The sequence below is a fragment of the Dipodomys ordii genome, unplaced genomic scaffold (genome assembly GCF_000151885.1).
Source record: "Dipodomys ordii isolate 6190 unplaced genomic scaffold, Dord_2.0 Scaffold170, whole genome shotgun sequence".
In the NCBI taxonomy this organism is placed as follows: domain Eukaryota; kingdom Metazoa; phylum Chordata; class Mammalia; order Rodentia; family Heteromyidae; genus Dipodomys; species Dipodomys ordii.
In genome coordinates this window covers 460545-475653 of record NW_012267386.1, presented here as the reverse complement: position 1 = coordinate 475653, position 15109 = coordinate 460545, and the positions used below count along the sequence as shown (strand labels likewise).

Genomic DNA, 15109 nt, shown 5'->3' with positions numbered 1-15109 from the left:
CTACCACTTGAGCCACAGCACCACTTCCGGCTTTTTTCTTTTTGCTTATGTGGTGCTGAGGAATCGAACCCAGGGCCTCATGCTTACAAGGCAAGCGCTCTACCACTGAGCCACCTTCCCAGCCCCATCCCTGGCATTTTTTCTAATTTTTATTGAGTAAGGTAATTATATTTCTTGAAAATATATTTTCTAGAATAATAATTACTGTTAAAATGTGAGAATGCTAGTGGCTCACATGTGTACTAAGGAGGCTGGAGGGATTTGGTTGAAGGTGTACATAGGCAGAAAAGTCCTTGAGACTTTAATCTCCAAAATAATGAGCTAAATGCAGGGGTGGAGACATGGCTCAAGTGGTAGAATGCTAACCAAATAGCAAGCTGAGTGAGCAGAAGGCTCTGTCAAATAAAAATTATGATGAGCTTCATTCGCATTCTCCATTTTACCCAGGTTTAATAAATTTAGATAAAATTATTTTTATAAAGTGCATATTAGTTGCATGAATTGTCATTTGAATATAATCTAGAAGGCTTTGATAATGCAATATGTAAAGCTCATATTTTTCTTTGGTTGGGTATGTGAGTTTATGAAGTAAAGAACATAGTGAAGTTGAAAGCTAGGTGTGGCCCGGTTATGGAAGTCTTGGTCCTAAGTGATAACCACAGCTGTGTTTGAGAGTGTGTACACATATAATAATGTTAGAGGGCTGGGAAGGTGGCTCAGTGGTAGAGTGCTTGCCTTGCATGCATGAGGCCCTGGGTTCGATTCCTCAGCACCACATAAGCAAAAAGAAAAAAGCTGGAAGTGGCGCTGTGGCTCAAGTGGTAGAGTGCTAGCCTTGAGCTGAAGAGCTGAGGGACAGCGCCCAGGCCCAGAGTTCAGGCCCTACGGCTGGACCAAAAAAAAAAAATATGTTGAGACTCTTTGAAGTTTAATTTTGGTAACTTTGCTGTATACTGAATATTACGGCATTTTCTATAGCATACTTTAACAAATGACTTTTCTTTTTATTATTTGCAAAATTTGGGGTATGATTTATGTTTTTCAAGTATAAAGCTTGAACAAATTTCCCGCATTATTTAAGAACTGGCTCCTTTTATCATTGCTGTCTTGTTCTTGTATAAGTCTAAAGAAAACCATAAGAACTTATGATTGATTTGGAGGTGGACACACTTAATCCTAGCTATTAAGGAGCCTGAGATCTGAGAATCAGGTTGGAAGCCAGCATAGGCAGACAAATCCAAGATAAGACAAATCTTATCTCCAATTAACCTGGAAAAAGCAGGTAGGGGAAGTGTGGCTTAAGTAGTAGAGCGTCAGCCTTGAGAAGAAAAAGTTGGGCCAGAGAGTGAGGCCCTGAGTTCAAACCTTAGTACTGTTGCAAAAAGAAAAATGCTTCTCTTAGGTTTCAGACAAAACCTGTCACTCATGTTTGCACTCTGTCTGCTCAACTTCCCCTAACAGATAAGCAATTCCCTCTTGATGCCTCAGTGCTTCTCTACAGAAGCTGTGTTCCTGGGACAGGAATGTTGAAACCCAGTGACTTGAATTTCCTGAATATGGTTGCATATCCCACAGTCCTGGATGTAAAATGTAGCTTTTGTCACTCAACACAAGTTTTTCATGTCTCTCTTCTGTACCAGGTGGTTCTCCTATTCACACAAAAGAACAAGGGGTACCAGAACTTTTGAGGCCTCTGTCATCTATGTGTGCCGATGTGCCTGGACCTGGCCAGGAGTGTCGCGTGTGGGGTCTATGTTCGTGCCAGGGGGGCCTTTGTGTGACCTCTCATCAGTTTTCTTGGGTGCAGTCTGTCTTATGGACTCTGCCTTGCTTTGCTTATGTTTAGCCGTTTCTCTGCTAGCTTTCAAGAAGATTTCTTTACTACACTGCATTTTAAACCAGAAATAAATGAAAAATGAGAGAAGGGAGGAAGGGAGGGAATATAGTGGACTTTTAGATCATTTATTTTAATTTTATTATGCAACAGTTATTTCGAAGACATTCTTTTCAGTAGCCTAGAGTTTTTAACCCCAATGATGTGTATTTCTTACCTTATGAGCTTTTTTGATAAATACAAGCCATCTCCTTCTGTAGAAGGTGAAAAAAAAACCCAGGCACTTGCTTCACAATTGGTTTTATAGGTAAAGAATGAGCATGTGACTTAAGCTTAGCCTTTGATGTGATTGTCCTAAATCAGGCTAGCGATCCCAGGAAATAACTACTGCAGAGCACCTGTTATAGTAGTAGGAGCTGCAGGAGGACTGGATGTCAGAGGTTTCTATTCAAGGGTCAAGATGATGCTGGCAGTTGTAGACAGTGTTCATCAGTACCATAAGAGGTGGCCTTATAAACTCCATGGTGGAATGATTTTGAGCAGCTGCTTAGACTTCCTTGTTCTTGCCATTTGCTAACCCTGGTCCTCAACTTTCTCAGAAAGTCTGTCATTTATTTCTTTAAGTAATTGTTTTCTGTTTAAATTAGCCAAATAAGTTGTTATTGAGAGTAGTTTTATTTTCCAACTGGCCACAAAAAAGCCAGAAGTGAAAGTGTGATAGAGCACAATTGAGAGAAAAAATACTAAGTAAGAGCATGATTTCAGGCCACAGTACCTACACACAAAAGAATCAACTCTTGTAATATGTCATACTCCTTTTTCATTTTCACCATGGTTTAGCCACTACTAGATGTTTTAAGTTCTTAATTACTTCTTTATTAATACAAGAATAAGCAATACGTAGTGCATAAAAGTTGATGAGAACTAAATTCTATGTAATGAAAAATCAATCTGAAATAAAATAATTTATTTATACATACATGGGAATATATTTAGGTGTTGACATGACAAACCTAATTTTGTTAACATTAATAACACGGAACCTGCTTACACAATTGGTATTCTGAACCATGAAAAAATTACTTTGCTTTCTCTTCTGTTTTGCAAGTTTTAAAATAATGGGAATAATCTCCAATGTCTTTCTTAGCCTTAGCTTTTGATGAATCCATCAAATGTAACTTTTTTCTTTTTAGAATTTCATTGTTAGTATAAAGATGAAATACAGGCTGGGCACCAGTGGCTCACGCCTGTAATCCTAGCTACTCAGGCTAGAGATCTGAGGATCACAGTTCAAAGCCAGCAGAAAAGTCTGAGAGACTCTTACCTCCAATAAGCCACTAGAAAACTGGAGGTGGCACTGTGGCTCAAGTGGTAGAGTGCTCACCTTGAGCTGAAGAGCTCAGGGATAGCGCCCAAGCCCAGAGTTCAAGCCCCACAAGAGACAAAAAAAAAAAAAAAAGATGATATACAGAGATGTTACAGTTATGCATGTCAGGTAATGAGTACATTTCTTTTTGGACAATGTCACCCCTTCCCTTGCTCTCTTCCAGCTTTCTTTTAAAGTTAGAATATGAGCAGTAGTTGTGATGCTTCATGGGACAGAAAATATAGGGTTCTTTGCTTTTTTGCTCCAGGCTAGTGGTTTTCTATTTGAACCATAGCTCCCACTTCCAATTTTTAGTGGTTAATTAGAGAGAGAAGTTTCACGGACTTTCATACCCAGTTTAGCTTTGAACCATGATCTTTGTATCTCAGCCTCCTGAGTAGCTAAGATTATAGGTGTGATCCATCAGAGCCTGGATGTCATAAATGTTTTTTAAAGTTTTACTTTTATTAATAGACTAACACTTCATAACCACTAAACACTACCCTGTTATTGGTGTTTAGTGCTTTATTTGGTACATGGATCATAGGTACAAAGCACACACAATGATAGGCTTTTAAAAAGAATATACTGTGGTCTGTGTCCCCAAAATTCATAGGTTGAAGTACTAACCCCTGAGGTGAAGGTACTAGTTGGTGAGGATATTTGAGAGTATTCGTGACTCTGACTGGTACTCTTGTAAAAAGAGATCCGGGAAAGTAGTTAAGCCTTGGCCAGGTAAGGATATAGCTGTAGGGAGCTGCTGAGAGGCCGCACCTGGAAGATGGTGCCGGCTTCCGCCCTTCTTTTTTTTTTCTTTTTTTTTTTTTTGTCAGTTGTGGGGCTGAGTCCCCGTACGGCCCACCACGTGTCGCTACCGCCTCGACCAGCAAGGAAGACGCGACACCGAACTCTTCTCTCTGCAGTTTATTCAGGACCTTTGAGCAATCTTCTGACCCCAACCCTGGGGAGAATTCCCCACAGACTTAAGTACCCGCTGGGTAGCCAACCCTGATACGCCACGTGGGAACCACCAATAGGTTCAGGTGCGTGGAAGCAAGCCAGATTCTTTGCCTTAGCCATATAAGGAGTTGTTTACCACAGAGAGCACTCGCCATCGGGAAGGCGAAGGGCGGAAGCCGGCGCCATCTTCCAGGTGCGGCCTCTCAGCAGCTCCCTACATATAGCGAGAAGTCATTATCAGTGACCAAGGAACTAGGCCCTGACCAGCCATTGAATCAGCTGGTACCTTGATTTTGGACTTCATAGCCTCCAGAACTATGACAAGTAATTTTCTGTTGTCAGTATACTCATCATATCATCTTTAACAAGCAATCCTTAATAAAAAGACAATTTTATGTGACACAAAATCCCTCAGAAATGAATACCTAAAGATGCAGGAAAGATTGTTCATTTTTATACTTAGATTTGGTAAAGAATGGGCATCCATATAGAAATGGTATTACCTAGTGGTAATAGACTGAGAGGGTAAACCCAGAAAGACTTCTATTTGGGGATTCTTGGCCTTTGTGGGCCATTCTTTCTTCTTGGCTATGGGACAAGACTTCTGTAAGAAGGGTTTCATCATCTACTATCAGATAATGTAGATCGAATCTACACTGCTTTTCTTTTTTCCTTTTTGTGACTAGTTCTTATATAGAAAGATGAGATGGGAGGAGGATATCAAAATTACATTTCTAGGTTTTGTAGCTGATTTGAGTTTCTGTCATCTGCCATGGGAAAGAGAAGTTCCAGTTTTTCTTACCTGCTTTGGGGGAGAGCCATAGAAAAGAATGCAAGAATGCATGAGGCCCTGGGTTCGATTCCTCAGCACCACATAAGCAAAAAGAAAAAAGCTGGAAGTGGCGCTGTGGCTCAAGTGGTAGAGTGCTAGCCTTGAGCTGAAGAGCTGAGGGACAGCGCCCAGGCCCAGAGAATTAGGCCCCAGGACCTGACCACCCTCCCTCCCCCCCCCCAAAAAAAAAAAGAAAAAGAAAAGAATGCAAGAGAAGGTCAGAGAGAAAATGCTTTTGAGGCCTGTAAAATTCAAAATACTGAGCATTACCAAAGTGATATACTTTCAGGCAAAGTTTTCTGTGCCAAATATCAATTACCTGATTTATGGTATTCTGTTTTAGCCACTTGAATTGGCTTAAAATAGAAGATTTTGTGAACCAAGGATTGTACTTACTACGTAAATGCTCTACTACTGAACTAAATCTCCAGCCCTTAGTTGTTGTTGTTTTTTTTTTTTTTCTGGGTCTGGTCGTGAGGCCTGAACTCTGGGCCTGGGTGCTGTCCCTCAGCTCTTCAGCTCAAGGCTAGCGCTCTACCACTTGATCCACAACGCCACTTCTGGCTTTTTTCTTTTTGCTTGTGTGGTGCTGAGGAATCGAACCCAGGGCATCAGGCATGCAAGGCAAGCGCTCTACCACTGGGCCACCTTCCCAGCCCCTTGTTTTGTTTTTTTTTGAGACAAGAGTTTCACCAGCCTTAAACACCTGACCCTTCTCCTCATGAATGCTAGAATAATAGACATGTACCATTATGTCCAGCTCTGAGATTTCAGGAATATATATAGGTGATCTACTAATATAACTAACATTGCTTGGGCAATAAATGTAACATTTCTGTAGATTCTAAGTAGATTTTACCATCTCTGTGCTCCTTGTTGATTTCCTTAGAAGGGTGAAATGCAAAGAAAGAGAAGATAGAAGTGTTGACTAAGAATATTGCTTGGTCATATGAGCATGATTCAGTGACAATCTTTTCAAATCATTAATTTATCTTCTCTTGGTTTTAAAATTCAAGTGTGTTTTTGTGCTAAATCATTCATTATAGATATAGTGTTTTTAAAATTAGAATTCCTTAGAAAAATTTGTGAAATATATACTAAAAATACTTGTAAGATCATTTTCATGTTTTCCTTTTGGAAAATAGTACTATGATCACTATGTTTTGGGGTTTTAATTTCAGATCTGTATTTAACTGAGATGACAATCATGTTAAAGACATTTCTTGGATAATTGTGTATTTTGCCCTCACTTCCTTTCTAGGAGCAGGGTTCTGATCAAGCAGGACAGGAGAAAGCAAAAGGTAGGCAAAATCTATTTTTATTATGTCAGTTGTATGCAATAGTCACCTTCTGAAACATTTTTCATCATTTATAGTAACTCTGTCTAAGTACAGTTGAAATATTACCTTCCTTTAGTCTTCTCCATCTTTACAGGTACCTTGATAAGCTCTCCACTTTGCTCAGGTGGAAACTTAGAAACAATTCTTGATTCTTACTATCTTGCTAGTGTCAAGATGATAATCTGATGATATTTCACTACCCATAGAATTAGCACTGTAATTTCAGTTGCCTAGAGTACTGTAATGCTCTCATTTCCCATATCCCACTCCCACTTAGTTTTTCCATTTGTCTGACTGCATAATATATTCATGTGTGCATAGCACCTGAGCAGTACATACCTGAGAGAAACTTGTATTTATTTATGTACTTGGAGATATGGTAAGGTTGAATCACTGTTATTGCCAAAATACTAAGCGAAAGGAGAAAGAAGTTGTTCATGGGGCGGGAGGAGGAAAGGAAAACAAGCCAAATTTCCATTAGTGGTAAAATTAATTCAACAGAAGGTGTTCTATCTGAGTAATAATAGAGCAGTAAGAAGGTTTTAATTATATGTAGGAAGTATGTATCACTTTTAACTAGGTAATGCTGAGCAAACGAAGGAACTCACAGAAAGATTCTTTTTATAAAAAGTATTAAAACAGGGCGGGTGCAGGTGGCTCACGCCTGTAATCCTAGCTACTCAGGAGGCTGAGATCTGAGGATTGTGGTTCAAAGTCAGCTTGGGCAGGAAAGTCCAGGAGACTCTTATCTCCAATAAACCACTTGAAAACCAGAAGTAGCACTGTGGCTCAAGTGGTAGAGCATTCGCCTTGAGCTAAAGAGCTGAGGGACAGCGTCCAAGCCCAGAGTTCAAGCCCCACGACCGACAAAAAAAAAAAAAAAAAAAAAGATGCCATCCTTATTGAACGCCAAGTAGGTATTAAAGATAGAAAACTTGGGGGCTTGAATCTAGTCATTTTAAATAGCTTAAATATTAAGGTTTATTTTAGATGAACAGAAAAGTAATTACTCTAAATACAAATACAAATTGTTGGGCTGGGATGGTGGCTCAGTGGTAAAGTGCTTGCCTTGCATGCATGAGGCCCTGGGTTCGATTCCTCTGCACCACATAAGCAAAAAGAAAAAAGCCGGAAGTGGCGCTGTGGCTCAAGTGGTAGAGTGCTAGCCTTGAGCTGAAGAGCTGAGGGAACAGCGCCCAGGCCCAGAGTTCAAGCCCCACAACCAGACCCAAAAAACAAAACAAAAAGACAAAAAAGAAATACAAATTGATTTTTTTTTTGGTCAGTCTTGGGCTTGAACTCTGGGCCTGGACGCTGTCCCTTGGCTCTTGAGTTAAAGGCGAGCGCTCTACCACTTGAGCTACAGCACCACTTCTGGTTTTCTGAGTGGTTTACTGGAGTCTCACAGACTTTCCTGCCCGGGCTGGCTTTGAACCACGATCCTCAGACACATCCTGAGTAGCTAGGATTACAGGCATGAGCCACTGACACCCAGCTAATACAAATTCTTTATCTTCCTGGATAGGAAAAAAACTGAACCTTACTTTTTGTTAAGCATAGTCCTTTGTCCTTGCTAGGAATGCAGAGTTTAGAAGCCAACTTGATAACTAGAGTATGGCGGACAAGCCTCCTTTGTAGTATTCTCTGGAATAAAGGCTTACTCCCTTTACAGGCAGTCTTTCAATTGACAGTGTTTCAATTGTTCTTACTTATTCTTGGAAACATATGTCTCTGTCTTCTCTTTTGCTAATTCTTATTCACTGTCCAAATTTTAGAAATTACTTCTCAAGAAACCTTTTCTGTCTTTCTTCCATTTCTTTGCCTACCATCCCCCAATTTGTAATTTACATGTTCTTCCTGATAATGTTATACCATCCCCCCACACTTAATTGTAACTGTGTTACTGTTGTCCTCACTGTTATTTTATCCATACCAAAATACAGTGCCTTTAGAAAGAACATTTAAATTTTATGGTACCATCATTATATGAACTAACATTGTTTCAGTATTTGCATCCTAAAGTTCCTGTTATTTTATTGCTGAAGCATGCATATATGGTATGATCTTTGTGTGTGTCTGTGTGTGTGTATGTCTGTGTGTCTTGGGGCTTTAATTTAGGGCCTGGGTACTGTCCCTGAGCTTTTTATTCTCAAGTCTAGAACTCTACCACTTGAGCCACAGCATACCATTCCATCTTTTTGGTGGTTAATTGGAGATTTGAGGATGGCTATTCAAAGCCAGCCCTAGAAGGAAGTCTGTGAACCTCTTATCTCCAGTGAATTGAAAAAAAAAAGCCAGAATTGGAGCTATGGCTCAAGTAGTAGAGCTCTATCCTTGAGCAAAAGAAACTTAGGGACAGCAGTGCCCAGGCCTGAGTTTAAGCCCTAGGACTGGCACTAAAAAAAAAAATAGCCTTTACTTACTGAAAATATGCTATATAACCATTTGGAAATGTAACCTTTTGGCACTAAATCTTTTGCTATCTCAAATTCTTCTTACTTTTGATAACTTACATATATGAGCTAGCTTATACCATTGTATTGTAGGGACAGCAACTTTTTTTGGGGGGGGGTCCGGTCGTGGGGCCTGAACTCTGCGCCTGGGCACTGTCCCTCAGCTCTTCAGCTCAAGGCTAGTGCTCTACCACTTGAGCCACAGTGCCACTTCCGGCTTTTTTCTTTTTGTTTATGTGGTGCTGAGGAATCAAACCCAGGGTCTCAGGCATGCAAGGCAAGCGCTCTACCACTGAGCCACCTTCCCAGCCTCATGGACAGCAAGATTTTCTAAGATGATTTTTTTACAGTGTCAAACATTATCATAGTTGCTCAATAAATAAAAGCTAAATAGAGGCTTCTGAATTTTGTAAATGAAGGGTATAATCTGACAAAAGGAAACCAATGAAGATAAAGAGTAACAATTATAGCTAAAACAAGAAAACACAAACTGGATGCAGAGTGATAATTTTGAACAGGTGTGGTTTAAAAGAACTAGCAGTTAGGAGAGTTGGCAAAGCAAACTAAGTTGGCACTAGTTACAGATTCATTCTTACACAACGCTTTTTTTTCTCATTTCAGTTGACTGTTAATAGCACTATGCTGGGCAGATCTTTAAGGTATTGTGTATCACTAGGGAGGCATGCTTTTCAGAAAAGCAAGTTTTTATCTTACAAGATTTCTTATTTTGTTACTAAATGTCTTTTTAACTTTGTACATACAGATAATTTCAAATTTTTGATGCGTAAATAATAGCTATTTAAAGTTCTATTTTAAAGGCAAATTTTAACAGAAAGATTGTAAAAGATAGGAATTTTAAGAGTAATAAGCAAGCTAAAAAGTAGCATTGATTGATTTAAATTTGTATGTAACAGGTGCTGTCACAAAAATATGAAAAAGTCAATAATTTTTTGTTATTTGTGATTCTGCCTTAAACCACTTGATGTACATTAATTTTAATTTTAAATATTTTAGGAATATTTTGAGAGGAACAGGTTAAAATCAAAAATGAAATTACTGGGAGTTTTGCCTCCTGCCAAAAATTCTACTGTCAGTTTAGATCTTCTGAACCTCTACATGGTAAATCAGATATCATGCAAGAAGAAGATACCTGGTAAGTCCATAGCATTTTATTTTGAGCTTGATTTGTAATAACATTATCTTTCTAATTAGTTTGAAATTTTAGACCTCAAAGCTGTGGAAATTTAATTTAAAAATTTAGCTCTTAATTAGCTCAATTATATTTGCTTAAAATACATTTTTTTAGAGTTCAAGCCCCATGACTGACAAAAAATTTTAAATTCATTTATTTTATTGTTAAGCTGTGTACATATTATTTAAAATTAATTTATTAGATGTCATTTAATTTCTAAGATGCTGAATCATCCAAGTGTAGCTTGACAGCAGAGAAAAATAAATGTGTTTATACTATTTAAGAAATTTGTTTAGAAGTTATATCTGAAAAGACTTTTTTTTTCTGTCGGTCGTGGGTCTTGGGCCTGAACACTGTCCCTCAGCTCTTCAGCTCAAGGCTAGCATTCTACCACTTGAGCCACAATGCCACTTCTAGTTTTCTGAATGGTTTGTTGGAGATAAGAGTCTCACAGACTTGCCTGCCTGGCTTTGAACCATGATCCTCATATTTCAGCCTCCTGAGTAGCTAGGGTTACAGGCGTGAGCTGCCAGCAGCTGGCTTGAAAAGACTTTTATCTCAATGACTGGTTTCCTATCTTACAACTTGAACTTCTTCTTACACATTCTTTTTTTTTGGTGGGTCCTGGGGTTTGAACTCAGGGTCTGGGTGCTGTGTCTGAGCCTCTTTGTACTCAAGGTTAGCACTCTACCTCTTGAGCTACAGCACCACTTTTGGTATTTTCTAAGTAGTTTATTGGAGATAAGAGTCCCATGGACTTTTCTGCCTGGGCTGGCTTTGAATCGTGATCCTTAGAACCCCGTCTCCTGAGTACCTAGGATTACAGGTATGAGTCACCAGACCCTGGCTTATCTGCAGTAGTCTTCTGTTTCAAAATAAAATTTATTTTGTCCTATACTTTGGTTAATTAAAAAGAAAATTAGAATATCCTTTCCCTCTCTTAAGAAAACTTGTATCTAATATTGAATTTTTAAAAGAAGTACAAAAATGATAGCTTAAAAATAAACCATCAGGAGAGAAATTGATCACTATAGTAGTATCTCCTTAATATCTTTTCTCAAAATTTTTTCTAAGTTATGTGATTTGCTTTGGAGAGAACAATGGAAACTAAAAGTGATATTCTTGCTTCCAACAGGTTTTTCAAATGCCAAGGTATCATTTTAGGGATACTACCCTCATGTTCTTTTCATCCATATGTTTATCCAGTTATACAACACATTCATTGACTACCTATGATAAGAATTGTATTTGGGTACTGAGAACAAAATAGTAGTACTTTATCGGGACTCATAGCTGCTAATGACTGAAATCAAAAGCAGAAATACAGTTACTCATTTAATTTAAAGGAAGAGTGATAGTGCAGTGGTGGGTCTCAGGGATAACTTTAATCAGGAATTTGAATGTTACTAAGATTCTTTTGAAAAGAGTAGCTTTATTCTCTCATTGTTTTCATCATTAGGGTTTAAAACTTTGTCTTAGAAATTAATATTGCTTACCTTAATTAATTAATATTGCTTAAGTGTGCCACCAGAAGAAGACTGCAGATAGGTTCTCTGGATTTAAGATTTTTAATTCTGCTAGAAAGATATTCTCTTTTAGTATTGGATATCTAGTTTCAGTAGTGAAACCATTTCACTTATAATCAGTGGTAAGCATTCTATTATTGGTTTCTCTTTCATCAAATTGCTACCTCCAAACCAAAATTTTATAGGCTGACAGAAAGTCTCCTTTAGAACCATAGTTAGACTGGTTACAAAAAAACATTTTCCAGGAAAAGGAAGTTTGAATACAGAACAGAGAAAAACATTTGGCATGAGAGCATTTTAGCTTATCTATATAGAGACAAGGCTAGTAAAAAGTTTAAAATTTACTGAGCTAAAGCTCATCAGGTATGATAACGTATACAAACATGCTACACCAGAAAAGGCTATGAGAATATATATCACAAAATCCAGTGTACTTGAGGGAACAGGATAGGCTTGCAGGAACAAACAAACTGCAATGAATTCATAGGACTCTTTTCTTGAGGTTAGGTAAGGTGACAAAGACAAAGATGTTTTCAATGATGTGTGACAGTCATGCATGCAGCATCACTGTGGTATAGCATATGTGTTTTTGTAAAGGATTTCAGGTGCACATTTATCTAATGAAGATGATATATTAATATAAAAACTTTAAAGCATTTCATTCCAAATTTTAATTTTTATTTAACTTTTTTTTACTTACAGAGACTGTGAAGAAACCAGTCCACGTGAATATGAATAGAGACATAAAAATTCCTCTAAGAAAGCACGATTTAGAACTTCCAATGTCACCTAATTGTACACCTTCTAAACTCTGCCTTGATGATACAGAAGACAAGTGAGTTTTGGCTGAGTGAGTGGCTTACATTGTTAGGTATTTAAACTGGTTATTATCAACATTTTTTGGAGGATGGGAGGCAGTACCAAAGATTGAACTCAGAGTCTCATGCCTGCTCAGCTGGTACTCTACTAATTTAGCCATGCCTCCAGTCCTGCTTTGTTTTCTGGTTATTTTGGAGATGAATTCTCAAAGATTTTTCTGCCTGGGCTGGCCTCAAACCAGGAGTAGCTAAGATTACAGGTGTGAGCCCCCACTAACCTGACTTTAACTTGTTCATCGGAAAAAAAATGTATAAGGGTTTACCTTTAAGCTTCACTTTTTGTTTGTCTTATATTATGGAAGAATTAGGACCTTTATCAAAGGTATTTTGTATACATACTTTATTTTCCTTATGATAAAGTGATTATTCTCATAGTAATATGATTTTTATGAAAGCTCAATAATGTTATGATCCTGGAAGGATTTACTGTTTTGTGTGCTGGAGTAGAACACTATGCATTTTAGGTAAATAAAGATGAATTCTATTATACTTATAGTTGTAACCTTAAAGTTTTCTTTCCCTTAGTATACACTCTCGGGAACTGGGTAGCAAGGAAAAACATGACCCAGTTCAGGTAAGTTTTAACATTTTAATTGTAAGTTGTTTTAACAATTGTGATATGTCAATGAATGACCTGAATTTTTCAGCATTGGGAAAAATTAGTTTTATCCTTTGAAAAAAACCTTTTATAGTCTTTTCTGTTTTTTCCTAGGCAGAACGGGAGTTTGATCAGGGCCTTTTGCTTGCCAGGCAGTCAGCCACCAGAGCATATTTCTAGCCATTTTTGCTTTCTTTAATTTTTGAATAGAAATTAAGTCTTGTTTTTTGGCTGGGCCAGCCTGAGCTGGAGTCCTTCTGTTTGAGGTTCCCATATATCTGACATGACAGGTATGTGCCACTATGCCCAGGGTTTTATTAGTTAAGATGGGTCTTGTAAACTTTTTTCCATGATGCTTTGACCTATGTAGCTAGGATTACAGGTGTGAGCAACTACCCAAGCTACAATTGTTTTAAGCAAATAAAATTTTAACCAATTAGAAAATGTGTACATTAAGAATAAAGTTGGAAATTTTGTTTAATTTCCTACCCTTGAATTGCTAGAGTTAAACTAAATAAGCAAGGCGATGGCAGTGACAATAATCCCTTAAAAATATTGTCACTTGAATTATGAGTTAATGACAATCATTGTTTTTGGGGGGGGGTCATGGGGCTTGTACCTCAGATCTTCAGCTCAAGGCAAGTGCTCTACCACTTAAGCCACAGTACTACTTCTGGTTTTCTGGTGGTCAATTGGAGAGAAGAGTCTCATGGACTTTCCTGCTTGGGCTGGCTTTGAACCGCAATCCTCAGATCTCAGCCTCCTGAGTAGCTAGGATTACAGGCCTGAACCACTGGTGCCCAGAGATAATAATTTCTTATATCAAAGGATGACGTATAGCAGGCGTGCCTGAGGGTAGAGGAGAAAGATGGGAAAGGCAGGGGGAAAGGATTGCTAAAAGAAAATTTTACATAATTACCAGTCTCATATTAGCAAATTCTACCATTACTGATGTCTTAGCTTTCCTTGGACTCTTATAAACCTATGTCTTTCTTTCAGTTTAGTTCTGCTATTTTAAGTTGTTCAGTTTATGTATTTTAAATGATTTTTAAACCATTTTTTCTACAGTTGTCGCAGCACATGACATACAGTGTGTTTGAACCGCAGTTCCATAGAACAGAAAACTACAGTTACCCCTCATCATCTTTTTGTGCAGAGTTGTCTTCTAACAGACACAGTCCAAGGCAGACGTGTACTCCTGGAGTAGCACCAAGTCCTTGGGAAGCTGCATATGAAAAAACCCAAAATGAGCAGGTACCTTGGAATCACTAGTTCTTATCTATTATTATATTGTTAGGGTATATTCTCTCATCTCATTTTACAAACTTGAAAATTATAAGTTTCAAATTTCTTCTTTTTTATTGTGAAAATACTGTACAGAAGGGTTACAATTACATGAGCAAGGTAATGAGTACATTTCTTAGCAAGCATTGTTGCCTCCTCCTTTGTTTCCCCTTCCCATCCCTTCCCATCTCCTGCCCCCAGTCCCTCTTGCTCCCGCCCCAAGCACCAAAGTTGTAAAGCTCGTTTTTCGACCTAACGTCTTGTACATCTCATTGTTGCAATGGGTCCACCTATATCCCTGTTTAAACAATTTGTTTTTTCCCTTCCCCTCCCCAAATTATACCAACATCAAATACAGTGAAAACAGGGGTTATACAGTGGGGGAGGGACATACAAAGCAACAAAAAAATAATCTCATAAATATGTTAGAAACAATAGCAAGAAAGAAAAAGAAAAGTTTCAAATTTCTACAGATAAAATCAAATTAGAAGATAGATTGAGGTTAATAATTTCTTTTTAATCAAAATTTAATTCTTTGTACAGTGATAGATTGTGAATCCAAAAACAGAGAGGTTCTTTAAAAGCTTTGGAAATGGTCATTTGTTTAGAAAATTATTGCTAGCCCAGTTGATAATTCTTGAGTGTGTTTTATTGTACATGTTTACAATCACTGTAATGACTAGTTGGGATGTCATGGTGATTCATTCTGTATGATATACTGTCCCAGTGGTGTCAGAGTCTCCTAAGGGATAATTTTGATGGCCTGATTCTTTTCAGGGTTTGAAAGATGATAACTGATTATGTAACCCTTCAATTAATAGTTTATGTAGAAAAATGTTGTGTTCA

At 38.0% G+C, this 15109-nt stretch overlaps 1 protein-coding gene across 1 annotated transcript in view; it reads left to right on the top strand.

Annotated features, from left to right (window-relative positions):
• Positions 1-15109, top strand: part of LOC105998677 (chromosome unknown open reading frame, human C12orf40) — a 63717-nt gene that overhangs the window by 3463 nt on the left and 45145 nt on the right. Inside the window, exons 2-7 of the mRNA XM_013033474.1 lie at positions 1641-1754; positions 6209-6293; positions 9800-9938; positions 12206-12338; positions 12907-12955; positions 14048-14233. Coding sequence (XP_012888928.1) covers positions 1641-1754; positions 6209-6293; positions 9800-9938; positions 12206-12338; positions 12907-12955; positions 14048-14233 — 706 coding nt within the window. The remainder of the gene's footprint in view (positions 1-1640; positions 1755-6208; positions 6294-9799; positions 9939-12205; positions 12339-12906; positions 12956-14047; positions 14234-15109) is intronic.